Source organism: Piliocolobus tephrosceles, chromosome 19 (assembly GCF_002776525.5).
Source record: "Piliocolobus tephrosceles isolate RC106 chromosome 19, ASM277652v3, whole genome shotgun sequence".
NCBI classification, from domain to species: Eukaryota; Metazoa; Chordata; class Mammalia; order Primates; family Cercopithecidae; genus Piliocolobus; species Piliocolobus tephrosceles.
The window spans coordinates 45,820,665-45,848,459 of record NC_045452.1 but is presented as its reverse complement, the minus strand read 5'-3'; the positions used below and the strand labels follow the sequence as shown (position 1 = coordinate 45,848,459).

The 27,795-nt window shown below is 45.1% G+C and overlaps 2 protein-coding genes across 8 annotated transcripts in view; both read left to right on the top strand.

The window, feature by feature from the left end:
- IFNAR2 (interferon alpha and beta receptor subunit 2) overlaps window positions 1-13,925 on the top strand; it is a 35,611-nt gene extending 21,686 nt beyond the window's left edge. For 2 of the 3 annotated variants that reach the window (XM_026456039.2, XM_023190615.2), the window contains exons 7-9: window positions 719-887; window positions 8,767-8,897; window positions 10,912-13,925. In XM_026456039.2, coding sequence (XP_026311824.1) covers window positions 719-887; window positions 8,767-8,897; window positions 10,912-11,622 — 1,011 coding nt within the window. In that variant the 3' untranslated portion in view covers window positions 11,623-13,925. Of the gene's footprint in view, window positions 1-718; window positions 888-8,766; window positions 8,898-10,664; window positions 10,863-10,911 lie in introns of those variants that run through there. The other variant, XM_023190623.3, reaches the window with a different exon arrangement.
- Window positions 13,926-14,227: 302 nt separating this feature from the next.
- IL10RB (interleukin 10 receptor subunit beta) overlaps window positions 14,228-27,795 on the top strand; it is a 35,150-nt gene continuing 21,582 nt past the window's right edge. For 2 of the 5 annotated variants that reach the window (XM_026456040.1, XM_026456041.2), the window contains exons 1-2: window positions 14,228-14,759; window positions 24,851-25,008. In XM_026456040.1, coding sequence (XP_026311825.1) covers window positions 14,329-14,759; window positions 24,851-25,008 — 589 coding nt within the window. In that variant the 5' untranslated portion in view covers window positions 14,228-14,328. Of the gene's footprint in view, window positions 14,760-15,743; window positions 15,862-15,943; window positions 16,725-24,850; window positions 25,009-27,795 lie in introns of those variants that run through there. The other 3 variants (XM_026456043.1, XM_023190636.3, XM_026456042.1) reach the window with 3 other exon arrangements.

Here is a 27,795-nt window from a genome sequence, read left to right as displayed (position 1 = left end):
AAATTAGCCAGGCATGGTGGCGGGCGCCTGTAATCCCAGCTACTCAGGAGGCTGAGGCAAGAGAATCTCTTGAACCCAGGAGGTGGAGGTTGCAGTGAGCCAAGATCATGCCACTGCACTCCAGCCTGGGCAACAGAGTGAGACCCCCATCTATCTATAGCTATCTATCTATCTATCTATCTATTGATAAAGGGAGAAGATGAGAAACTAGACATCAGTCAGTTTTGTCACAGACAAGCTCTGTGACCTTGGAGAAGTTACTTAGCCACGCTGAGCTACAGTTTTCCACTCCATTGAATGGAGAGAATGCCTATTTTGCAGACTGTTTTGAAAGTCAAAAGAGTTAATGTTTATGAAGGCACTTTCTCAAGTGTAAAGTAGACACACACTGTCCATGAGAGAAGATAATCGTGTAAAAATGATGTCACAGAGACTTTTATTCCTCTTTGAAGACTGTTATCTTATTTGTAAAATGAAGTTGCTAGACTAGATTTCATGGGTGTAAAATATGTGTCTGTGCGGGTGTATATAAGTGCATGTAGGTGTAGTTTTCTGATCGCTTACTTGCTCTAGGTGACTTATAAATCATTTTTCTTACCAAGCCTGTGATAAACCTAACCCTGTTTGAGATTTGAAGACAAATCCCAAAAGAGATTCTTAAGGCCTGCCTCTAAATGAAATTCTCAGAGTCTTCCTGATTTTTTGCTTATTTTTACAGCATAAACCTGCAATAAAAGGAAACATGAGTGGAAATTTCACCTATATCATTGACAAGTTAATTCCAAACACAAACTACTGTGTATCTGTTTATTTCGAGCATAACGATGAGCAGGCAGTAATAAAGTCTCCCTTAAAATGCACCCTCCTTCAACCTGGCCAGGAATCAGGTATGTTCATTTTTTTAAATTCATGTTTTGAGTATTCATGCTTTTACTCTGAGGACAAGCCTATTTAAAGAAAAGAATCGGAAATTCATGGAGCACGAAAGGTCTTTCTTCCAATAATGGCACCTCACAGAGATGTTTTCTGTTGATTCGTGTGTACGATCTGGTAGAGTCACTTTTATGTTGTCATACCAAAAGACAATCAGATACTACTCGATGAGATCAGAAATCTTGAAATGGAAATGCTTTTATTTCAGGGAGTCAGGATTAAATTCAGCGCTGTGTACCCTTAGTGTGGCCGTTGCTGAAGCCACATGCCAGAAGAGATGGAGCTGCTTGAGACAGTGGTATACAGTGGCATTAAGGGGTGAAAAGGTGGAAGCAGCGAGGTTGGGTGCAGTTCATAGATGTGATCTGGCATCAGCTGTAGCTCATAGATGAAAGGGACCCTTGCCAGGGTGTACGAGAGAATCACTCATGAAGGCTGAACACCTTTCTGTTACACAGACATCAGAACAGTAAACAGTGTGATCCCAAACCTTCCTCCCCTTGGGAGTGAGAACAATCAAATCTCGGAACTCCCTGCTGATTGTTTTCTCAGGAAGTAGCCAAGTCTCCACCTGTTTTACCAAAACTGAGAAGCTATGCAAGTCTTCCTCAAAGAAGGCCTTCTAAATGTCCCAACCCCAATGTTAGGGGAAAGGGATCCCAATCCATACCCCAAGAGAGGGTTCTTGGATCTTGCACAAGAAAGAATTCAGGGCGAGTCCATAAAGTGAAAGCAAGTTTACTAGGAAAGTAAAGGAATAAAGAATGGCTACTCCCAGGCCACTCAGGAGGCTGAGGCAGGAGAATGGCGGGAACCCGGGAGGCGGAGCTTGCAGTGAGCTGAGATCCGGCCACTGCACTCCAGCTTGGGTGATAGAGCGAGACTCCGTCTCAAAAAAAAAAAAAAAAAAAAAAAGAATGGCTACTCCATAGACAGAGCAGCCCCAAGGGCTGCTGGTTGCCCATGTTTATGATTATTTCGTGATGATATGCTAAACAAGGGGTAGATTATTCATGCCTCTCCCTTTTAGACCATGTAAGGTAACTCCTGACATTGCCGTGGCATTTGTAAACTCATGGTGCTGGTGAGAGTGCAGCAGTGAGGACGACCATCTTGGTTTTGGTGGGTTCTGGCTGGCTTTACTGCAGTCTGTTTTATCAGCAAGGTCTTTACGACCTGTATCTTGTGCCAACCTCCTATCTCATCCTGTAAGTTACAATGCCTTAACTGTCTGGGAATGCAGCCCAATGGGTCCCAGCCTCATTTTACCCAGCTTCTATTCAAGATGGAGTTGCTCTGGCTCAAATGCCTCTGACACCAATGGAAGTATCTTTAATGTTCTGATTTACCAGAATAAAAATAAGGTAGGATCTATAAAGAAATTACTTTAGTTGTAAACCAAAATAAAATTCTAAGCCCTCCAACCAACTGAATGGACCCCTCCTCTTGGACAAGGGCCAAATAAAGTAAAGTAAATGAAACGCCAGTTCAGGTCATGATGGGAAGGAGTGGTCCAGACATGCCTCACTGTACCTTCCTACCTTTGGAATTCAGGCACAGCTGGCCAGCACTAGTGTTAAAACAGAAACCTTAAGACAAAAAGACGCTTTGTAGCACTAATACCAACATGATGGGTAGCAGGCCTTAAAAGAAATCAAAGTATTTTACCCCAAAATACATTTATTTGACATATTTAAAATGGCCCTGCAAAGCTATCTCTTGCAGGGAAAATCTGCTTTCTATAAAGAACCCCCTTCCCAGTCCAGGTCTTCTTCCTGATCCAAGAGAGAATTCACTAAGAGTCTGGCACTTTTTTAAGTCTGGTAAGAAACATTTACAATCTATTCTCTCTGAAGCCTGCTACCAGAGGCTTCATCTACATAATAGGAACCGTGGCCTCCACAACCCTTTGTCTTAATCCAGATGCTTCCTTTTATTAATTCCAAGTCTTTAATCAGGAAATCTTTGAATCTGTCCATGATCTGGAAGCCCCCACTTCTAGCTGTCCCACCTTTCCAGATTGAACCAGTGTACGTCTTACATGCATTGACTGATGCCTTATGTCTCCCTAAAATGTATAAAACCAAGCTGCACCCTGACCAAGGGTTCTCGGGATCTCCTGGGGCTGTGTCATGGGCCATTGGTCACTCGTATTTGGCTCAGACTAAATCTCTTCAAGTATGTTACTGACTTTGGCTCTTTTCATTGACAAAGTGATATGGTCATTTGTGAATGAAGTGAGCTACGGAACGTTGCCTAGCACATAACAGTGCTGTGTGTTGGCTTCACTACAGGGCAGTATGATTTGATTCTCTAGTGTTCCTCAAGACCAGATGATGCATAGACTGGTTCTAAAGGAAAGAACATCTCAGACACCTTTAGCTTAAGTTATTTTTACATCAACAAAATACAGGCAAACCTAAAACTACATATAGATTCTATCTGACTATAGCTCTTTCAAAAATATAAATCGAAAATAAATGTGCATATCTTTGTTCTACCACCAGCTATCTGACACTAACTAGTTGTCCAATGATTCAGTTCATTTCTGACACTACCCGAGGTTAGCACAGACCCCACAGGTGAAAGGCTTAGTCCCACAAAACTGCCTGCCCCCACTTCAGACGCCAGCCACAAGTCCTGGTTGACAAGGTTACCTGCACTTCCATCTGACTTGGCTGTAAATTCAGGAGTTCCCATGACCTCCCTTTAGGTTTGATACTTTGCTAAAATGACTCAGAGAACTCGGGAAAGTGTTATGATTACCACTTTATTATAAAGGAATTGATGGACAGCCATTGAAGAGGTGCACAGGACAAGGTCTGGACGGGTCCCGAGTGCAGGAGCTTCTGTCCCTGGGGAGTCAGGGTGTACCACCCTCTCTGTACATCCATATGTTCATGAATTTGGGGGCTCCCCAACCCTTGGTGTTCACAGTTTGTATTGGGTTTCATTATGTAGGTGTGATTGATGAAATTACTGGCTGCAGGATTGATCTCAGTCTCCAGCCCACTCCCCTCCTTGGATAGAGGTCAAATGGGGGAGCTGGAAGTTCCAACCGTCTGATCATATGTGGTTAGTTTTTCTAGGGACTAGCCCTCATCCTGAAGCTGTCCACACACTGCCCTGTCACCTGACAAACATAAACTCATATATGGCCCCTAAATGGGGCTTGTTGACAAAAGACACTCCTATCGTTCAGGAAATTCCACAGATTTTTGAAGCTCTGCTCCAGGAGCTAGGGACAAAGACTGGATATATATGTATGTTTTATTATATCATTGATCTTACATAAAAGCAAAACTCCTATAGACAATAAAAACTGAAATTAGTGACCTGGTAGACAGACGGTGGTTTATTGAAAACTCAGTCCCCAGTTCCAAGGTGAACGTGTTGCTGACTGAGAAGGCACAAGCTCCTTGGAGGCTGATGAACTCTGTGATGACTCACTTTCTCCCCTGACTCTTTTCCATTTCACCTACTGAGGTGAAACGTAACAACATCCTCTCGGGCTATTCCATTTTTACTTGGTGTGAACACGTCATGCTGCACATCAAGTCAGCCCTCATTCTTTGATTATTACCCAAGACGGGTCAAGTACCACACTCTCTAATTATCCTAATACTGTACCTGATGTCAAATTCTTGTTTGAAACTCAGGAAGCAAATAGGTTCAGATAACGTCACCTCTGTCACTGTCTGCTTGCCATCTGACCTACCCTCAACTAGCCAAACTCAGACACCAGACAGGTGTGGATGGTGAGGGGTCTTGGAAGGATAGCCTGAGACCAGCATTAACATAGGCTCAGCAGTAAGCACTGCGATCCTAGGGCAGACTGGTATGGGGGGATTTTAGCCCAGAGATCTGGATAAACACCTTCCCCTTGTCAAGCCCTAAAATTAATTGTCTGGCTCTTTTATTAATATTAAGGCCCTAAGGAAAGCTCTGTTCATTCATTTGACAAATGTTTATTGGGAGCCTCTTAGGAGCTTGATTCTTTTCTGGATATTGAGGATTTAGCAGTGAAGAAAACAAATAAAAACATCTCACCTTGTGGAGCTTACATTGCAGTAGGAGACAGAATAACAAGATCAACATGTAAAATAGATCGTATGTTAAGTAAGTACCATGGAAAAAAAATATGCAGGAAAGGAGGTGAGGGGGATGTCAGGTGGAGGAGAGTGGGTTGCTATTTTTAATAGGACAATGTCTTGATTTGCCTTTGCTAGAAGCAGAACCTGGGATGTGAATTCATTTTCAAGTGTGATTTATTGGTGGGGGCATCTTAGGAGAAGGGGAAAAAGGGAACAACAGGTAGGGATGGGGAGAGAGAAATTAAGCAAGCATGTGGCTCTCAGCTAAGCCTGATCCCAAGGGGTTCTCTGAAGCATGAACCATGTCTTCAAGTCAGCAGCCAGTCAGTTACTGGTGGTGATCTATGGCATGGCCTCCAGATGAGGCAGCCCCCTTTTGGGCAAGGGCAGTTCCTTATGTGTCCAGAGTTGGTTCCTGCCAGTGGGTTCGTGGTCTTGCTGACTTCAAGAATGGAGCCACGAACCTTTGTGGTGAGTGTTACAGCTCTTAAAGATGGCACAGACCCAAAGAGTGAGCAGTAGCATGGTTTATTGTGAAGAGCAAAAGGACAAAGCTTTCACAGCTTGGAAGGGGACCTGAGGGGGCTGCCACTGCTGGCTGGATGTGGCCAGCTTTTATTCCCTTATTGTCCCTTCCCATGTTTGTTTCTGTCCTATCAGAGTGCCCTTTTTTCAGTCCTCCCCGTGATTGGCTACTTTTAGGATCCTGCCGATTGGTGCATTTTACAGAGCACTGATTGGTACGTTTTACAGAGCGCTGATTGGTTCATTTTACAATCCTCTTATGAGACAAAAATGTTCCTGATTGGTGCATTTTACAATCCTCTTGCAAGACAGGAAAGTTCCCCAAGTCCCCACTCCACCCAGGAAGTCCAGTTGGCCTCACCTCTCACTTAGAGAAGGATCAGCTCTGAGATATATCAGCAGACATGTGCAGCAGCAATAGTGGGTGTGCACTGACTGGAAAAGGGGACATGGGGGAGCCACCCACAACATCCACCACAGATGGCCTGAGAGGGCATTCCTGAGAAGGTAGCGTTTGAGTAAAGACCCAAGGGAGATGTGGTAAGCAGAATAATGGCCCCCAAAGATGTCTAGTCTACATCCTAATCCCAGATATGTGAACAGACTAACCTGTATGCCCGAGGGGCTTGTGGGTGTGATGAAATTGAAGATCTTGGCCGGGCACAGTGGCTCGTGCCTGTAATCCTAGCACTTTGGGAGGCCGAGCCAGGTGAATCACCTGAGGTCAGGAGTTCGAGTTCAGCCTAGCCAACGTGGTAAAACCCCATCTCCACTAAAAATACAAAAATTAGTGAGGGCATGGTGACATGCTCCTGTAGTCCCAGCTACTTGGGAGGCTGAGGCAAGAGAATCACTTGAACCCAGGAGGCGGAGGTTGCAGTGAGCCAAGATGGTGCCACTGTACTCCAGCCTGGGCTACAGAGCGAGACTCTGTCTCAAAAAAAAGAGAAGCAGGAGACTCAGAGGCAGAGAAGGAGCTCTGACAGCAGCAGCAGAGGTCAGAGAGTGAGGATGAAAGAGGGGGCCATGAGCAAAGGAGTGCAAGTGGCCTCTAGAAGCTGGGAAAGGCAAAGAAATGGGTTTTCCCCTAGAGCCTCCAGAAGGAGTGCAGTCCTGCCAACACCTTGACATTTTTATCCCAGTGAAACCCATTTTGGATTTCTGACCTCCAGAACTATTAATGTATTTGTATCGTTTTATGACACTGACTTTGTCATCATTTGTTACAGTGGTAATGGGAAAGAAACACAGGGTGAAGGAGTGAGCCACGCAGACATATCAGGGGAGGGAGTTCCATATGCGGGGTTCAGCAAGTGCCAAGTCCCCAAGGCAGGATATGCCTGGCACAGCACGGCAGGAGTGAACTGAACAAGGGAAGAATAGTAATAGTTCGGGGCAGAGAGGATGGAGGAGCCTGAATGATGTAGAACTTAGAAGCCGTTGCAAGAGATGGGGGCCCTCAGAAGGTTGTGAGCAGGTTGCTCCCCGTGATCTGACGTAGGATGTAAAGGGAACATCCACATGCCTTGAAGTGGGAACCAGGTGACCCCTGGGCTGATTACTGCAGTCACCCAGGGGAGGGGCAGTCTTGCTTGTTCCAGAGAGGTAAGTATGGGAGGAACTATAAGAGACTGATATTAGTCATCACCAATCTTTTCACAAAGTTTTCTTTCTCTTTTCCATTAAAGATCATGGTGATCAGATATTGCCAACCCCGTTGCTCAGTTCAGCCCTCTGCTTGTGAGGTTTCTTATTTTTTGTTTAAAATGTCTCCACAATGAATCCAGAGACAGACAGGTTTGTCCAAGGCCAAATTTTTGAGACACGACCTGGTCTCTCCTTCCCAAGATGGGTTGATCTGGCCCATCTTTCATGAAGAAGATAGTTAACAGCAGTAACACCCAATCACAGCTTCTCCTTTCTGAGTAGGAACACTGACCGGATTCATCTCTTTTCAAATATAAATATTTTAAAATAGCATGCATGTATAATTGTCATGACCCCAAATGAGATTTGTATGTTTTAGATTATCATCAAGCTGAAAACAAACAAAAATTCTAAGTTCTCCTGAAGAATTCTCAGACTCATGAGAATACCCCAAATTGAGGAATATTATCCTAGCATATTAACTACAATTTACACAATTTGGTTTGGAGGATGTCCTCTTAGATAGATGACATAGAGTGCTTTGTAGCTGTTACATGCAAGTTGAATGGGTACATGAGTCACAATCTCTGTATTATGCCATTCCTTCACCAGTGAAATCATTTTGGTTTACAGTACCTCTTTCAAGAATGTAAACTCTATACATGTCAGAATTTTGTAAAGGTGTGCCTCTGTGGCCAGATCTGATTCTGGAACTGCCATTGATATGACAGTCCTTCACACTCTTTTGACTGGGGTGAGAGTGGATTCTTGAACCCTGTGCTATCTAGCAGTGCAAGGGTTTTTACTGAACTTCTTTCAATTCATTCCTTCACCTTCTGGAAGACTTAGAGTACATAATGCATTTTGATTTCCTTTCTTCTCCCCCCTATATATTTTTGCCTGAGGCTATAGTTCCAGGAGTAATACGAATGAAGACCTTTCTGGAAGTGCAAGAGAGCCTCAGTGATTCAACTGCTGATTTCTCAGTCTGGTCGTACTTCAGGAGAATAACTGTGGTCAGTCAGAAAGTTGAAGTTTTCCACAAGGAATCTTGATGAGAAACTAAGGGGAACTGTTAACAGAGCAAGGCGGGTTCCGCAGAGCCCTGATTTGGGGCCCTGGCGTGGCTAAAGTCCAGCCTCAGAATGACCCAGTTGGTTGTTTTCAAGCAAACCTTCCTTCTCCACTTCTTCCTGCCCGCAGCGCATGCTAACCGGTGTGGCTACCGAACGTTTGAGATGTGTCTCACGTGACTGAGAGACCGAGCTCTTAATTCGATTTAATTTTGATCATTTAAATTCAGCCAACTGCAGCCAGTGGCTACTCCACTGGACAGTGAACAGAAACTGAAGGAAATTTTACTTTTAAAAGCTAAGTCTATGTTATTGTTTTAAAAATGCACACTTAGATTATTCTCCAGTCTTTGGTATTTCTCAATATAAAACTGTTTTTTCAAACCTTTGGTTTCTTGATCACCTTGTAACACCAGACCAATGTACATTTATTTCCATCTGCAATTGTTTAGTGCATTTTTTTGAATTAAAGTCATTTAATTTTTCATCAACAGAATCAGCAGAATCTGCCAAAGTAGGAGGAATAATTACTGTGTTTTTGATGGCATTGGTCTTGACAAGCACCATAGTGACACTGAAATGGATTGGTTATATATGCTTAAGAAACAGCCTCCCCAAAGTCTTGGTAGGTAGTTTTTTGTTTTTTGTTTTTTTTTTTTCTACCTTCATTTTTTATTTTAACTTAAGAATTTGTATTTATATAAATATTTTCACAGAAGAAAATCTCATTTTCTATAAAAACCAAAATGCTTTCTCACTCTGAGTTCTTTTCCATCCCTATAAATGTATATTTTGCAGTCGTAAGTGTATCTGTGCATTTTATGTTTTCTTTCTTTTCTTTTTTTTTTTTTTTTGAGACAGAGTCTTACTCTGTCACCCAGGCTGGAGTACCGTGGCATGGTCTCAGCTCACTGTAACCTCTGCCTCCCGGGCTCAAGCAATTCTCATGCCTCAGCCTCTCAAGTAGCTGGGGCTACAGGCGTGCGCTACCATACCTGGCTAATTTTTGCATTTTTAGTAGAGGCGGGGTTTTGCTATGTTGGCCAGGCTGGTCTTGAACTCTTGACTTCAAGTGATCCACCTGCCTTGGCCTCCCAAAGTTTTGGGATTACAGGCATGAGCCACCGTGCCCAGCAATGTTTTTTTGTTTGTGTGTTTTGTTTTGTTTTGTTTTGTTTTGTTTTGTTTTATACTTCATCACCTATAATTTATAATGACCAGGTAGAATTTCATTATTTTTAACATACCATTTTTCATTTAACCATTTCTCAGCTATAGGGCATTTGGATTTCTTTTTCTTTCCCTTTTCTTTCTTTCTTCGGTCATGATGAATAGTATAATAAACATTTTTATATGGATCGTCTTTTTATTTCGGATTATGTCAGTGGAACATATACACAAAGTGGATTTATCCTATAAAAAGATTTAAAAAGGGCTGGGCACGGTGGCTCATGCCTGTAATCTCAGCACTTTGGGAGGCCGAGGCAGGTGGATCACTTGAGCCCAGGAGTTTGAGACCAGCCTGGGCAATATGGGGAAACCTCTTCTTAGAGAAAATAAAAATAAATTAGCCAGGGGTGGTGGCACATGCCTGTGGTCTCAGCTACTCAGGAGGATGTGGTGAGAGGACTGCTTGAGCCCAGGAGGTGGAAGCTGCAGTGAACTGTGATCATACCACTGCACTCCAGCCTCAGTGACAGAGTGAGACCCTAGCTCTAGAAATATATAAATAACTTAAAAATATAAAGAAGCAGCCAAAGGAGAGGAAGTTAAGAGGAGTCAGTCAGAGCAAAGTCTCTGAGGCCAGCAGCCTACCTGGTTTGAAAGGCAGCTGCTCCCACTCACTAGTCACGAACCTTGAGCAAGTTTCCTAACCTCTGCACCTCATTTTCTAATCTGTAAAGTGGGCATAAGAATAGTAGGCCTGGCCAGGTGCGGTGGCTCACGCCTATAAACCCAGCCCTTTGGGAGGCCGAGGCGGGTAGATCACAAGGTCAGGAGTTTAAGACCAGCCTGGCCAACATGGTGAAACCCTGTCTCTACTAAAAATACAAAAATTAGCCGGGCATAGTGGTGGGCGCCTCTAATCCCATCTACTCGGGAGGCTGAGGCAGAGAATTGCTTTAACCTGGGAGGTGGTGGTTGCAGTGAGCTGAGATCGTGCCACTGCACTCCAGCCTGGGCAACACAGCGAGACTCCGTCTCAAAAAGAAAAGGAATAGTAAGTCTACTTCACAGGGCAGTTGCGAGGGAAAGGTAAATTATATATAAAGCACCAAGAGTTGTGCCCAGCAAATGGTGTAACTGTTAGCTGTTGTTATTGCTGTTATCATCATTATCATCTGCATCATCGTTCAGTCAATCTCATTAAGTTTATTTTTTATTTTTTTAGAGGCAAGGTCTCGCTAAGGGCTGGAGTGCAGTGGCTATTCACAGGCGCGATCATAATGCACTACAGTCTGAAACTCCTGAGCTCAAACAGTCGTTCTGCCTAAGCTTCCCCAGTAGCTGGAATTACAAGCGTGCATCCCTGAGCCCCAGTGATTAAGTTTCATTATGTAAAAAATAAAGAGCAAACAGTCATAGCTGATACGGACTCTCTCTTTTTTTTCTTTTTTCTTTTTTTTTTTTTTTTTAAGAATTTTCATAACTTTTTAGCCTGGCCATTTCCTAACCTGCCACCGTTGGAAGCCATGGATATAGTGGAGGTCATTTACATCAACAGAAAGAAGAAAGTGTGGGATTATAATTATGATGATGAAAGTGACAGCGATACTGAGGCAGCGCCCAGGACAAATGGCGGTGGCTATACCATGCATGGACTGACTATCAGGCCTCTGGGTCAGGCGTCCGCCACCTCTACAGAATCCCAGTTTATAGACCCAGACTCCGAGGAGGAGCCTGGCCTGCCTGAGGTTGATGTGGAGCTCCCCACGACGCCAAAGCGCAGCCCTCAGCAGTTGGAGCTCTTGAGTGCGCCCTATGAGAGGAGAGAGAGTCCACTCCAGGACCCCTTTCCCGAAGAGGACTACAGCTCCACTGAGGGGTCTGGGGGCAGAATTACCTTCAATGTGGATTTAAACTCTGTGTTTTTGAGGGTTCTTGATGATGAGGACAGTGATGACTTAGAAGAAGCCCCTCTGATGATATCCTCTCATCCGGAAGAGATGGTTGACCCAGAGGATCCTGACAATGTGCAGTCAAGCCATTTGCTGGCCAGTGGGGAAGGGACACAGCCAACCTTTCCCAGCCCCTCTTCAGAAGGCCTGCAGTCTGAAGATGCTCCATCTGATCAAAGTGACACTTCTGAGTCAGATGTTGACCTTGGGGATGGTTATATAATGAGATGACTCCAAAACTATGGAATGAACTTGGACAGACAAGCACCTATAGGGTTCTGTCTCCCTGCGCCCTAACTTGCTGCCTTATTGTCTGCAAGTGTTCTCCAAGGGAAGAGGTAGGGAACTGTAGGGTACTCCATTCTTCCAGGTGACATCACCTATGCAGATTCCCAGTATGGGGACCATAGTATCATTGAGTGCATTGTTTACATATTCAAAGTGATGGACTTTGAAGGAAGCACGTGTGCACCTTCCCTTTACACTAATGCACTTAGGATGTTTATGCATCATGTTTACCAGGGAGCAGGGTTCCCTGTGGTTTCAGAGGTGGTCCAGGACCCTGTATTTCATTTCTTTTCTTTTTTTTGTTGAGACAGAGTCTCATTCTGTCACCCAAGCTGGAGCGCAGTGGCGTGATCTCGGCTCACTGCAACGTCTGCCTCCCAGGTTCAAGCGATTCTCCTGCCTCAGCCTCCCTCACGAGTAGCTGGATGGAACTACAGGCGCCCACCACCACACCTGGAAAATTATTGTATTTTTTAGTGGAGACGGGATTTCACCATGTTGGCCAGGCTGATCTCTAACTCCTGACCTCAAGTGATCCGCCCTCCTCAGCCTCACAAAGTGCTGGGATTACAGGGGTGAGCCGCTGTGCCCAGCTGGCCCTGTGATATTTCTGGGAAGTAAATTGGGCCAGGGTGGGAGCAGCGAAAGAAAAGGAAAATAGTAGCAAGAGCTGCAAAGCAGGCAGGAAAGGAGGAGGAGAGCCAGGTGCGCCGCTGGAGAGAAGGGGGGCCCTGCACAAGGAAACAGGTAAGAGCCATCGAAGTTTCAGTCAGTGAGCCGTGGGCACCTCACCCATGTCACATCCTGTCTCCTGCACTTGGAATTCCACCTTGTCCAGCCCTCCCCAGTTAAAGTGGGGAAAACAGACTCTAGGATCAGGCATGTGACTAATACAGAAAGGAAACATGGCGTCGGGGAGAGGGATAAAAACCTGAGTGCCATATTTTAAGGTTAAAACAAAGAGCAAACGCAAAGGTGCTTCAGGGTCTTCAGGAGAAGACCTTGAACCTTCAAACCTTTCTCTTAGGCCCCTTCAAAAGGAGAAAACTAAAAATTATACAAGTCATAGTTCAAGGACTTTAACTAGATTATTTATATGATTGCGCAAAAGAATAGGACTGAGAGGAGGGAACACCTTATTTAATACGTACAAGTTTCAGAGACCCTATTTGACAATTTTCAAAGTGCTCTCTGTGCTGATTCCGAATCGAGTGTGTCAGCTGTGATTACAGTTCCTGTGAATCTAGGCCAGGTTAGGGGGCTGCGGGTGGGGGAAGGGAAGCCTGACTGGGAGCAATCTACCTGTAATCCCAGCACTTTGGGAGGCCTAAGCAGGTGTATTGCTTGAGGCCAGGAATTCGAGACCAGCCTGAGCAACATGGCAAATCTGCCTCTACGGAACAAAATTACAAAAATTAACCGGGCGTAGTAGCATGTGCCTGTTGTCCCAGCTACTTGGGAGGCTGAGGAGGGACAATGGCTTGAGCCCAGGAGGTAGAGGTTGCAGTGAGCCACGCGCCACTGCACTCCAGCCTGGGTGGCAGAGCCAGACCCTGTCATTAAAAAGGGGGTTGGGGGAAAGGTTCTGGAATGTCATGTGGAATGTCATGTGGCAACCAGTTTAAGGACTGAGACTCAAAGATCCACCTCCCACAGTTGCCCTGTGTGACTCTAGGCATTTGACAGCCTCTCTGAGCCTCAGGTTTTTTGTTTCTGAAACAAAAGGATTGGACTAGGTAATCTCCAGGATCCTATGAACCCAGGAGAAAGATGAGAAAATGTACAAGAATAAACACTCAGGTGGAAATGCTGCAACCCTGAGAAACTCCCAGGTTGAATGAAAGGCACAGGACCCTCTTACCCCTCACCCCTCCCCACCCCCCAAGAGCTGGTTTCTCAAACCTTTCTCTTAGGCCCCTTCAAAAGGGGAAAACTAAAAATTATACAAGTCATAGTTCAAGGACTTTAACTAGATTATTTATATGATTGCGCAAAAGGATAGGACTGTGAGGAGGGAACACCTTATTTAATCTAGTGAAATTCCATAGGAAAGAGGCCTTTTGTATGTGTAAGCAATTTTTCTGCCGTCTCAATGCATCTGTCATATTCTGAAAGATTTCCGGGTTGATCTTTTGGGATAAGCTCTATGGATGTTTGTGAGAGTGTGTGTGTGTGTATGTATTTTTAATTTTGTATAATGGTTGGAGGTTGGTAAGAAGTAATACAACAATACTTTTTAATACAAACTTGGTGTGGTCTTGAGTTGTTTTCCATTGGAGAATGTATGTGTGCCACAGATTGGTGCACCTGCTGGCATCTCTAGGATTGCACCAACTCCCTCTAGCTCTTCCTGGTGGCCTGCAGGGGCCTAGGGCGCCTTCACTTCCCTTCGCTTGACTTTGGGTGGTGTCCTAGCGGCAGACATCAGGCGATGCTGTAGATTACCCAAGACTTTGGACAGCTCTGGATTTTCCCATCTCACCACTCATCAAGTTAAAAAGAGGAAATTAACGCTTTCTTAGTAGTCCCTGAAAGAAACTAGTTATTTGCGTAAAAATGACTGGGCTTTGTGTTGTTTATCCCTGGAGAGGAGAAGGGTAAAGAAGACCCTCAAACTGGATTTGCTGATGGAATGCTTTTAACTCACCTATGCGGAGAGAGGACTTTAAGAGAGGGCGTGCCGGTGCCCCGGACAAAACCTGGGGAATACTGAAAGCCACCATCACCACCATCATTCCAGCATCCAGATCTCAGTCCTGGGTTGGTATTGTAGGGTATTTATTTGACTTGACGGCGCCTTTCAAAGTTTGCGAGGCTCCCTTCCTCTTCCTCGCGTGCACCTGCCCAGCGGGTGCCCGGCGCCTCGCGGGCGGACCCGGGCTGGTGGGCGGGGCCTGCAGCGGGGTAGGAGCCGGATCGCCCCGCCCCGCCCCGCTCCGCTGGTTCCCGGAAGCGACCGCGTACGAGCGCTCTCGGGCGCGGGCGGGGGTCGTGTGCCTGGAGGAAGCCGCGGCACCCCCGGCGGCCGTCCATGGAGCGGAGCCTCGGGACCTGGCTGGGCTGCTGCCTGCTGGTGTCAGGTGAGGGGTTCGCGGGGAGGGGGCGCGCTTGGGAACCGGGAGGCCCCGCGAGATGTCACCCGTGATCCCATCCCTGGGCACCCTGAAAGTGACTTAAGTGCCCGGTCGGGCCATCGGGGCCTCGGGACAGAAGATGCAAACGCCACGGCCGGCTACTGAGACACAGCTAGGCTGCTGCTGCCGGAGATTCTGTAACAGGAGGAAGCCCCGTCCACACCCGGATTACAGACCGTCTGGGCCCTAAACTCAGGGGGAGACTCCAGGCGTCTTTTAACTCCCAGTCCCTCTGCAGCTCTCTGCTGGCGGGCATCTAAGTAAAGAAAGACCCAGGATCCCACCGTGGCTGTCATCTGGTCCTTCTGGAGACCATCAGTTCAAGTGGAGGCCCCCACCAGCCCCCGAGTGCTCTGACAGCCCTCCCCGACCCCAAGTCTGCCCCCCTCAGTGCCAGCCCTCCCTACTGATGTGCCTCCCATGACCCGCTGCACCTCCCCTCCTTCCGGTTCAGGCCTGAGCACCCTGAAATCTGGATTCTGCCCCCCAGTGTCCCCCATGGTTTCTAAACCTAAATCCATTGAAACCTTTTCTGTCCTCTAAATTGACTGCCTCGGTTCCAGTAACACGATGGTCACTTCCTTCCTTTCTCATGAACTCTTCCTGGCCTTCCGGGATACTCCTCGGGTTCCGCCTACCCGTCAGGCTGTCTCTGCTTGGGACCCTCCTGCTCTGTCCGGTCTCTATGTAGCTAATTGTGAAGCCCAAGGCCTCTTCTCTCCTTCCCCGGCACTGTTCCTTTCGGGGATTTCAGCCAAACCTTGGCATTAAACACGGGCTATAGGCCCATGACTCGCACATTTATATCTCTCTTGGTACCAGTTGGGTGATGGGTGGTGGTTTATTACAGTCTTTTGCTTTTCTGCTTGCATGTAGGTTTCAAATTTTCTTTTCTTTCTTTCTTTCTTTTTTTTTTTTTTTCCGAGACAGAGTTTTGCTCTGTCACCCAGGCTGGAATGCAATGGCTAGATCTCAGCTCACCGCCACCTCGGCCTCCAGGGTTCAAGCGATTCTCCTCCCTCAGCCTCCCGAGTAGCTGGAATTACAGGTGTGTGCCACTATGCCTGGCTAATTTTTGTATTTTTAGTAGAGATGGGGTTTCACCATGTTGACCAGGCTGGTCTTGAACTCCTGACCTCAGGTGATTCACCCGCCTCGGCCTCCCAAAGAGCTGAGGTTACAGGCGTAAGCCACTATGCCTGGCCAGGTTTCAAATTTTCTATTAAAAGGTTTGAAAATAATTTCTGTCTCTAGCCCAAATCTGTTCTTGGTGTGACCTCTGGGCTCATTCATCTGACTGTCTCCCTGACATTCCTACTTCAGCCTCTCTCCAGAATCTCCAACCTAATGCAGCTCAAATAGGACTTGTGAGTTCCCCAGCTGAGCTCCAATCGGGGCACCAGCTGCTTAAGCCCAAAATGGACATTGACCTCAGCTTTTAGGCATCAAATATATCAGGAAGTCTCCAGTTTGTTTTTACCTCTGGAAATATATCTGAAATCCACGTACCCCAGTCTACCCCCTCATACCTTTCTGCCACCATGCAAATCCAGGGCTCCTTTGTCTGTCCCCACTTTACTTCTGCCTCTCCAGAAATTTATTCTCATGGCTGTTCAAAGAAAATCTAGACTCCTCAGCACAGCCAACCTGTCTCTCTCTCCCTCCCTCACTCACGTGGTCTTTGAAGATATGGAGCCATAGAGGAGAACCAAGTGCGGGATGTGGGCTTTTCATGGGCGTCTGTTTTGAGGAAAAAGGTTGTAAATGTTTTTCTCATATGTTCATAGCATTGGGAATGGTACCACCTCCTGAAAATGTCAGAATGAATTCTGTTAATTTCAAGAACATTCTACAGTGGGAGTCACCTGCTTTTGCCAAAGGGAACCTGACTTTCACAGCTCAGTACCTAAGGTGGGTCTGGCCTCGCTATTGGCAGGAACGCACCGGAGGAGTCGGCCCTGGGCTGGTTACTGGGGCTGGGCCACAGGAGGAAGGGAGTCTGACTACAGTCACCATGTGACTGTGACAGCCCTCAGGGAGCCTCCCTGCCAGCTTTTTTCTGTCTGGGAGATTCTCGTGACCACCTTTCCTCTTTTAGGTTTTCTGGTTGTGATGGTTGATGATTTGACTGTTGATCACAGGGCTGCTGGCAGATATAGACATGTTATCATGCATATGTAGATATAGTCAGCCATAGTGGTCACCTCATGCTGTGCAGATCCTAGCTTGCTTGTCACAGTTGATATATTTTAAAAGAAAAATACCACTGCTGTCATCTCCAGGTATGAGTAGTATTGCTAGAAGTCAACAATGTTGAGTGGATGCTACCCAAGAAACTGAGATATGCAAAGCAGTCAGGAAGCCCCTTGCTACCATATATCACCTGTTCCCCTCCGACGGATTATAACATCATGCCCCAGTGCCGTGCAATGCACATAATTTGCATCATGAGTGCTCGGTTTCTCCATGGTTTTGTCCTGAAATTAAAAGTAAGACAGCTACTGACTGTTAAAAGCCCCATTCTCTGACAACAGCAGGCGCCGTGAAGGAAGAGTGAGTGTCACCCTAGATGGTCATCTCAGCAGCGATCTGAACACCCTCTACCTCTCCTGCCTGTCAATGTTTCCCTATGCCTGGCAAAGGAAGTCAGTGCCAGCACTCCCTTGGCAGCCTGCCACCGTACGCCACATGCTGGACTGCAGGTGACACACCTTTAGGCCAGGCGCAAACAGCAGCAGGAGGCCAAAGGCTGACAAGCCAACACACCTGCTTTCTATGTGACTCAGAAACATATGAAGATACACAAGTCCTTCAATGAGGCAGGAGGACATTTGGTCCCAGATCCAGCTGTCATTTCACAAAAATCCCCAAGGCCTACTACATCAGAGAAGAAGTAGAAAGATGAATAAGATAGTCCTTGTCTATGCGTTGCTGGCTTTTGTTTTTTAACTTGTAGTTCAAAATAATTCCAGACTTATAGAACATTTCAGAATTTTAAGTAGAATACAAAGAATTTCCAGATAGCCTACAACCAGATTCACCGTTTTTTTTTTTTTTTTTTTTTGAGATGGAGCCTCGCTCTGTCGCCCAGGCCGGAGTGCAGTGGCGCGATCTCGGCTCTCTGCAAGCTCCACCTCCTGGGTTCACACTATTCTCCTGCCTCAGCCTCCCGAGTAGCTGGGACTACAGTCGTCCACCACCACACCCAGCTAATTTTTTGTATTTTTAGTAGAGATGGGGTTTCACCGAGTTAGCCAGCCTCGATTTCCTGACCTTGTGATCCACCCACCTCGGCCTCCCAAAGTGCTGGGATTACAGGCATGAGCCACTATGCCTGGCCCAGATTCACCAATTTTTAAAGTTGGTCACATTCTCTCCCTTCCTCTTTGTCTCTCATGCCCTTTGTGCTATAATATTTCAGTGTGTATTTCACAAGAACAAGGATAATCTCTTACATCACATAGTACAGTGAGAAGCTCAGGAACGTTTACATTCATGCAATACTTGTATCTGATTTACAGCCCATAGTCCAGCACTGTCAGCTGTCCCAAGGATTGAAGGAGGGCATATTCTATAATTGATTTTTTTCCTGATGTGCATTTTCTAGCACTGATTGCCTTTCTCATTTGCTTTCTGTGCTTTCTCTACTCAGTCTGGATAGCCAAGAGATTTTACTGTGGAAAATTAACTTTCTTCTCTATCTGTCTCCCCTGTACTTTATTTATTTATTTATTTATTTATTTATTTATTTATTTATTTATTTATTTATTTATTTTGTTCTATGCTGTGCTTTTGGGTTTGTTTGGGTTTTTTTCTTTTTCTTTTTTTTTTTTTCCGAGACAGAGTCTCGCTCTGTCGCCCAGGCTGGAGTGCAGTGGCGCAATCTGGGCTCGCTACAAGCTCCACCTCCCAGGTTCAGACCATTCTCCTGCCTCAGCCTGCTGAGTAGCTGGGACTACAGGTGCCCGCCACCACGTCTGGCTAATTTTTTGTATTTTTGGTAGAGATGGGGTTTCACCGTGTTAGCCAGGATGGTCTCGATCTCCTGACCTCGTGATCCACCTGCCTTCGCCTCCCAAAATGCTGGGATTACAGGTATGAGCCACTGCACCTGGCCTTTTTTTTTTCCTTTGAGACTGGGTCTCACTCTGTCACCAAGGCTGGAGTGCAGTGGCGCGACCTCTGCTCAATGCAGCCTCTGCCTCCTGGGTTCAAGCGATTCTCCTGCCTCAGCCTCCTGAGCAGCTGGGACTACAGGCACATGCTACCATGCCCAACTGATTTTTGTACTTCTAGTAGAGATGGGGTTTCACCATGTTGGTCAAGCTGGTCTTGCACTCCTGGCCTCAAGTGACCCACCTGCGTCAGTCTCCCGAAGTGCTGGGATTACAGGCATGAGCCACCACACCCAGCCCATGCCGTGCTTTTTTGCCATTGTAGTCGAGGCATTTGGCTTTGCATGTTTATCTCTTATGTTAGAGATCCCAGTGACTTCATGAAGTGACTTCATGAGGGTATCCACACCTGGGTTCCAGGTCTCCCCGGCATGGAATGTGCTGGAGAAAACAAAATATGTGCTGGGCATGTCCTTGGGGAAGATATTTGATTGCAAAAGATGTGATTACCCTCATGTGGCTCTGCAAAAGTGTTGTTTAGAATTTACATAAGCAATTGCATAGCACAAACTCTCTATTGTTTGTGTGCATTATTGGGGCAGGGCGGCCAGAGCAGGGGGCACTTCACAGGATGTCCTGGTGATTTTGATATAAAAACATCCAAAACAATTAGATGTAAATATGAAGAATGCATCATATTACCTATTTAATGCGGGGATAAATATTTGTACATGCGATGAAAATAACCTAGTGAAGTCCGGGCACGCTGGCTGACGCCTGTAATCCCAGCCCTTTGGGAGGCTGAGGTGGGTGGATCACCTGAGGTCAGGAGTTCGAGACCAGCGTTACCAACATGGCAAAACCCCATCTCTACTAAAAATACAAAATTAGCCAGGCATAGTGGTGCATACCTGCAGTCCCAGCTACTTGGGAGGCTGAGGTAGGAGAATCACTTGAATCCAGGAGGCACAGGTTGTAGCAAGCCTAGATTGTGCCATTGCACTCCAGCCTGGGCAACAGAGTGAGACTCAATCTCAAAAAATTAAAAAAAAAAAAAAAAGAACCTAGTGAAAAAGAAGTTATTGCAAAACAACTTTTGAAATACTGCACATGCTGGACAGTTGATGCATTAGTTTAGAAGAAGGAAATGGGTCAGGCGTGGTGGCTAACACCAGTAATCCCAGTGCTTTGGGGAGCCAAGGTAGGATGATCACTTGAGGCCAGGAGTTCAATACCAGCCTGTGCCACATAACAGCCCCTTGTCTCTACAATTTATTTATTTTTTTTTTTAATTAGCTGGACTTGAGTTGGAAAGAAGGAAGGCGGGAGGGAAGAAAAAAGGAAGGGAGGAAAAAAAAATATGGCCACATGTGAGAAAACCCCATTAATGAAACAACCGCTGGATTTTCCAAATGATGGGATGTTAAGCAGCCGTGAAGAAATGATTGACTGACAAATATTTGTGGTATATTAAGTGAAAAATAGCATGATCCCAATGATCTCTACCTACTTTTTGCAAGGGATTGTTCTAGGTATCACTAAGAATGCTGTAAGGTGTGGTGTGCTACCTTAGACTGTGAAGTCAAACAGATCTGAATTCAGTTGGGCAGATTTCTTAGGCCCTCCACTCCTGACCCCTGTGTACTTAATAAATGTTGGCTGTTGCTATTTTTATCACCATCACTTTCATCATCACTTCTGGGAGTAACCAAATTGGTTTTGGCACCAGAAGATACCTTGGGGGACCAATCAGATAGCTCCTCACTTTTTTATTTTATTTTATAAATTTTTAAATTAAATTAAATTAAATTTTTTGAGACAGTCTCACTCTGTTGCCCAGGCTGGAGTGCAGTGGTGCGATCACGACTCACTGCAGCCTCTACCTCCCAGGCTCAAGCGAGCTTCCCTCCTTAGCCTACTAAGTAGCTAGGACTACGGGCGCATGCCACCACACCCAAATAATTTCTTGATTTTTTATAGAGACAAGGACTCACCACATTGTCCAGGTGATTCTCAAACTCCTGGGCTCAGGCAATCCTCTGCCTCGGCCTCCCAGAGTGCTGGAATTACAGGCATGAGCCATGAGCCCGCCCAGCTCCTTACTTTTTGCAGGATGAGAGCCTGGGCTTCCTTTGATCCTGTGCAGCCAATTATACCTCCTCGGCTGTTGCAAGCTTAGATTCGAGAGATTGTATTTCCCTAGCATCCAACAGACATTTCCAGATGTCATCTCTTCTTCCACTTCACTTTCTGTCATGCTCCCTTTAGTGGTTGTGGCCGGGGCTGGTGTTCTGATTGAGACTGATGAATTGTTTTATAATTTTTCCAGAGTAATTGCAATGACAGTCATTTATAGGTCGGGACAGTCATGGGTCACTTAACAACTGGGGTACATTCTGAGAAGTGCATCATTAGACAGTTTTGTTGTGTGAGCATCATACAGTGTACTTGCACAAACCTAGATGGTGTAGCTTCGTATACACCTAAGCTATGTGGTTTAGTCTATTACCCCTGGCTGTAAACCTGTACAGCATGTTACTGTACTGAGTACAATAGGCAACCGTAACACAATGGTATTTGTATACAGGCATACCACAGAGTTAAGGCAGTTTTGGTTCCAGACTACCATAATAAAGTTAAAACCACAATAGAGCGAGTCATATGAGTCTTTTTGTTTCCCAGTGCATATAAAAACTATGTTTATACTGTAGTCCATTCAGTGTGCGATGGCATTATGTCTAAAAAAAATGTGCACAGCTTAATTTTAAAATACTTGCTGAAAAATGCTGGCAATTATCAGAGTCTTCAGCAAGTCATAATCCTTTTGTAGGTGGAGGATCTTGCCTTGATATGGATGGCTGCTGACCAATCAGGGTAGTGGTTGCTGAGTTGCAGCGACTGTGGCAATTTCTTGAAATAAGATGACAATGAAGTTTGCTGCATCAATTAACTCTTCCTTTCACGACAGATTTCTCTGTAGCATGAGATGCTGTTTGGTAGCATTTTAGCCACAGGAGAATTTCTTTCAAAATTGGAATCCTTTCAAACCCTGCTATGCTCTATCAACTAAGTTTATGTAATATTCTAAATCCCTTTTTGTCATTTCAACAATGTTCATAGCATCTTCACTGGAATAAATTCCATCTCAAGAAACCACTTTCTTTGCTCATTCATTAGAAACAACGCTTCATATGTTCAAGTTTTATCATGAGATTGGAGCAATTCAGTCGCATCTTCAGGTTCTGCTTCTAATAATTCTAGTTATGTTGCTCTTTCCACCACATCTGCAGTTACTTCCTCCACTGAAGTCTTGAACCCCTAATCTATGAGGGTTGGAATCAGCTTCTTCCAAGCTCCTGTTAATATTATATTTTGACCTCCTCCTACGAATCACCAATGTTCTTAATGGCATTTTGAATGGTGAATCCTTTCTGGAGGTTTTCAATTTATCTTGCCAAGATGCATCAGAGAAATCACTATCTATGGCAGCTATAACTTTACGAAATATATTTCTTTATTTCATTTTACTTTATTTTTTAAGATGGAGTATCACTCTGTTGCCCCAGCTGAAGGGCAGTGGCATGATCTCAGATCACTGCTGCCTCCACCTCCCAGGTTCAAGTGATTCTCCTGCCTCAGCCTCCCAAGTAGTGCCACCACACCTGGCTAATTCTTGTTATTTTTTTTTTTTTTTAGTAGAGTCAGGGTTTCACCATGTTGGCTAGACTGGTCTTGAACTCCTGACCTCAAATGATTTGCCTGCCTTGGCCTCCCAAAGTGCTGGGATTACAGGCATGAGCCACTGTGCCTGGCTTCCAAATATGTTTCTTAAATAATAAGACTTGAAAGTTGAAATGACTCCTTGATCCATGGGCTGCAGAATGGATGTTGTGTTAGCAGGCACGAAAACAGCATTCATCTCCTTTTAAATTTCCATCAGAGCTCTTGGGGAACCAGGTACATTGTCAATGAGGGGTAATATTTTGAGAGAAAACTTTTTATCCTGAGCAGTAGGTCTTAATACTGGGCTTAAAATATTCAGTAAACCATGCTGTAAACAGATGTGCCATCCTCCAGGCTTTGTTGTTCCATTTGTAGAGCACAGGCAGAGTAGATTTAGCATAATTCTTAAGAGCTCTCAAATTTTCAAAATAGTAATCCAGTGTTGGCTTCAACTTAAAGTCACCAGCTACATTAGCCCTTAACAAGAGTCAGCCTGTTCTTTGAAGCTTTGAAGCTAGCCATTGACTTCTCCTCTGTAGCTATGAAAGTCCTAGATGACATCTTAATAAAATATTGTTCCATCTACATTAAAAATCTGTTTTTTAGAGTAGCCACCTTCATCATTTTGGCTAGATTTTAGCTAGATCTTCTGGATAACTTGCTGCAGCTTTTACATCAGCATTTGCTGCTTCACCTTGCACTTTTATGTTATGGAGATGACTTCTGTCTTTAAATCTTATGAACCAACCTCTGCTAACTTCCAACTTTTCTTTTTTTTTTTTTTTTTTTTTTTCTTTTTTTTGAGATGGTGTCTTGCTCTGTTGCCCAAGCTGGAATACAGTGGCACGATCTCGTCTCACTGCAACCTCTGCCTCCTGGGTAGCTGGGATTACAGGAGTGTGCCACCACGCCCGGCTAATTTTTTTGTATTTTTAGTAGAGACGGGATTTCACCATGTTGGTCAGGCTAGTCTCGAACTCCTGACTTAAGATCCACCTGCCTTGGCCTCCCAAAGTGCTGGGATTACAGGTGTGAGCCACCATGTCCAGCCCCAACTTTTCTTCTGCAGCTTCCTCACCTCTTTCAGCCTTCACAGAATTGGAGTGTTAGGGTCTTGTTCTGGATTAGACTTTGGCTTAAGGGAATGGTGTGGCTGGTTTGATCTTCTATCCAGACGACTGAGACTTTCTCCATATTATCAATAAGGCTGTTTTGCTTTCTTATCATTAATGTGTTCACTGGAATAGCACTTTAAATTTCCTTCAACAACTTTTCCTTTGTATTCACAACTTGGCTAACTGGCCCAAGAGGCCTGTTGTGGCCTTCAATATGCCTTCCTCACTAAGCTTAATCATTTGCAGCTTTTGGAATAGGGAGGCCCGAGGAGAAGGAGAGAGGCAGGGCAGTGGCCAGTGGGTGGAGAAGTCAGAACACACACAACATCTATTGATTAATTTCACTGTTTTATATAGGTGTGGTTCATGGTCCCCAAAACAATTACAACAGTAACATCAAAGATCACCGATCACAGATCACCATAACAGATATAATAATGATGAAAAGGTTTGAAATATTGTGAGAATTACCAAAGTGTGACTTAGAGACATGAAGTGAGCATGTGTTGTTGGGAAAATGGCACCAATAGACTTGCTCAATGCAGGGTTGCCGCAGACCTTCAATTTGTAAAATGCCCCATCTGTGAAGTACAATAAAGCAAATCACAATAAAACGAGGTATGTGTACATCTCAATGTATTTAAACATAGAAAAGGTACAGTAAAAATATAGTATCATCATCTTAGGGCACCATCATTGTATATGTGGTCTGTCATCTACCGAAATGTCATTATGCGGTGCATGACTTTATTGAAAATCATTGTAATATCTTTATTTTGGTAAATATTTATAAATCAGTGTCTCATAAATCACATGTCCCTGCTTTCAAAAATACATAATCAAGGAAGGAAGCTTTCTTGGTCAAATATGCTGAATACTCAACCCCTTGGAGAGGCATGTAGTCATTAGGACGTTCAAGTCTCTGAGAAGTTCTGTTATGAAGACACCTATTTCTATGTTTAACACAGTTTCCACTCCCGCCCCCCCCCCCCACCCCCACGCAACCTCCAAATTAAGTACCAGTCAGCCTCTGGGAGACTGAGGCTAGCACTCTCCTGATTGACCTATCTTTTTTATTGTGTAGTTATAGGATATTCCAAGATAAATGCCCGAGTACTACCTTGACGGAATGTGATTTCTCAAGTCTTTCCAAGTATGGTGACCACACCTTGAGAGTCAGGGCTGAATTTGCAGATGAGCATTCAGACTGGGTAAACATCACCTTCTGTCCTGTGGATGACAGTAAGCCATTTTGTTTTCCCTTTTCTTGTAATGTCATCATCTTGCCTTGTTTTTTTCCACATTGGTTGGTCCATCAACAAGAATTCTCTGAGGGCCCACAAATGGATGGCCTTGCACAAGGAGCTTAAGGAATGTAATAAAGAGAGTTGTATCCCTAAAGAAATTCATGGGAGAGACAGAAAAAGATGCGCATATCATCAATGCAGCGATTAAATATAAATCTAACACCTTCAGTGCCTCAAGGATGTGCATATATGTTGGGCCCGTGCTGTTAAGGAGAAGTTCTGGAAGGATTCTTGTGGTGAATTTTCTGGGAGAAAGTCAGTATGGAATTATGACTTAAACAAAGAAATATAACATGATAGGCAAAAGAATGAAGGCAGGTGTAGAGATGGAAAATCTGATGCAGACAGCCAGCTTGCCCAGAGCGAAGGACAGGGAGGGACAGAGCTGATGGCAGGTGGGTTGGATCAGACCGGTTGGTCAGCATCAAAAATTGTTCCCAGGTTAGGCGGAGATTGCAGTGAGCCAAGATCAAGCCACTGCACTCCAGCCTGGGCAACAGAGCGAGACTTGGTCTCAAAAAAAAATTGTTCCCAGGTTAGATTTGGAGGCTCATGGTGACCACCAGAGCCCCTAAATATGAGATGAGCATATTTAGAATATCAGGAATTAAAAATTAATTAAACTATATATTACCAGTTGAGAGAGTAAAGAAGATTAGAGGTTAAAAGAACCTGATTCACAAAATTCACATACAGCCCTTCAAAACTCACATAGAGAAAAGCACTAAAAGAATTGTTTCTGGCCAGGCACGGCGGCTCACATCTCCTAATCCCAACACTTTGGGAGGCTGAGATGGTGGATCACTTGAGCCCAGGAATTTTCTTCTTTTCTTTCTTTCTTTTTTTTCCTTTCTGATACAAAGTCTCGCTCTGACACCCAGGCCGAAGTGCAGTGGCGCCATCTCAGATCACTGCAAACTCTGCCTCCAGGGTTCAAGTGATTCTTGTGCCTCAGCCTCCCGAGTAGCTGGGACTTCAAGTGCCTGCCGCCATGCCCAGCTACAGTTTTTTGTATTTTTAGTAGAGACAGGGTCTCACCATGTTGGCCAGGCTGGTCTTGAACTCCTGACCTTAAGTGATCCACCGGCCTCAGCCTCCCAAAGTGCTGGGATTACAGACGTGAACCACCACGCTTGGCCTTGAGCCTAGGAGTTTAAGACCAGCCTGGGCAACATGGGGAAACCCCGCCTCTACCAAAAAAAAAAAAAAAAACGAAAAAAAAGAAAAATAGCCAGGCATGGTGGAGTGTGCTTGTAGTCCCAGCTACTTGGGAGGCTGAGGTGGGAGAGTCACCTGAGCCTGGGAAGTCAAGGCTGCAGTGAGCATTATCACGCCACTGCACTGCAGCAGCCTGGGTGACCACAGTGAGGTCTTGTCTCAAAAAAAGAACTGTCTCTATATGGGGAGGTTCTTCATGCCAGTCCCTGCTCTGGACCCCCATGACCCTCACAATTACATCCTCCCTGGTAGAGAACGAGGGCTAGGATGCCTTTCTTCCCTCCCCCAATTCCATCCCAAGCCTGGGTTAAAACGTCTTACTTTTGGAACCATAAATTATCGAAGTTAGATTATCTTTTCTAACGGTACCTTTACAAAAACAGAGAAAAGATGAACAGAAAAGTAAGTTTCACAATAGTTAAAAGTACAAGTTTTTGCTCCTATAATTGCCAACTGGCTTACCATGTCCTAACTTGTCCCAAATTCTGTTAGCTCCCATCCATGGAAGTTCCCTTAAGAACCTAGGTACAACACAGTTAAGCAGGTTGTCAAAAGGTCATACAGGTCATGAGTGGCTGAGCAAGGATTCAGACCCAAGCTCTTGCATCTGTGCTCTTAGCAACTACTACCCAATATTGGAGATTTGCTTCTTGAAGTCTATATATTTTAGTGATAGGAAAGTGCTTCCAGGCATCATGCATAACCTATGTATACTTGCTTTGGCAAAGCTTCTAACAAGTTTTCTTGTCTGGTTTTCAGACGAGCGCTTTAGAATGGTAGAAGCAGGTCCATTAACAGCCCTGAAAAAGTAACAGCAACCAAAGAATACAGGACATAACTCAAACACCATGATTGCCCGGAACCATTTATGAATCATTCTGTAGTTATTATTGAGTACATTTGTGTAACAGCTGCATTCTGAGCACTGAAGCTACAACAATGAATGAGATAAAATCCTTGCCCTCATGGAGCATATATGTGCTAATCAGGAATACAGATGATAAATAAATAGATACATATTATATGATAGGTAGTGACTGTGGTTCTCAAGAAGACTAAGCAAGGTAATAGGACAGAAAGTAATGGGAGCTGCGCTTCTGCATGGAATGGTAAGATCCAGTCTCTCTGAGGAAGTAGCATTTGAACAAAGACCCAAATGAAGTGAAGGAGCCAGCCACATGAATATCTAGTAAAAGAGCATTCAGGGCCGGGTGCGGTGGCTCAAGCCTGTAATCCCAGCACTTTGGGAGGCCGAGACGGGCGAATCACGAGGTCAGGAAATCGAGACCATCTTGGCTAACATGGTGAAACCTCGTCTCTACTAAAAACTACAAAAAAAAAAAAAAAAACTAGCCAGGCGAGGTGGCGGGCGCCTGTAGTTCCAGCTACTCGGGAGGCTGAGGCAGGAGAATGGCGTGAACCCAGGAGGCGGAGCTTGCAGTGAGCTGAGATCCCGCCACTGCACTCCAGCCTGGGCGACAGAGCCAGACTCCCTCTCAAAAAA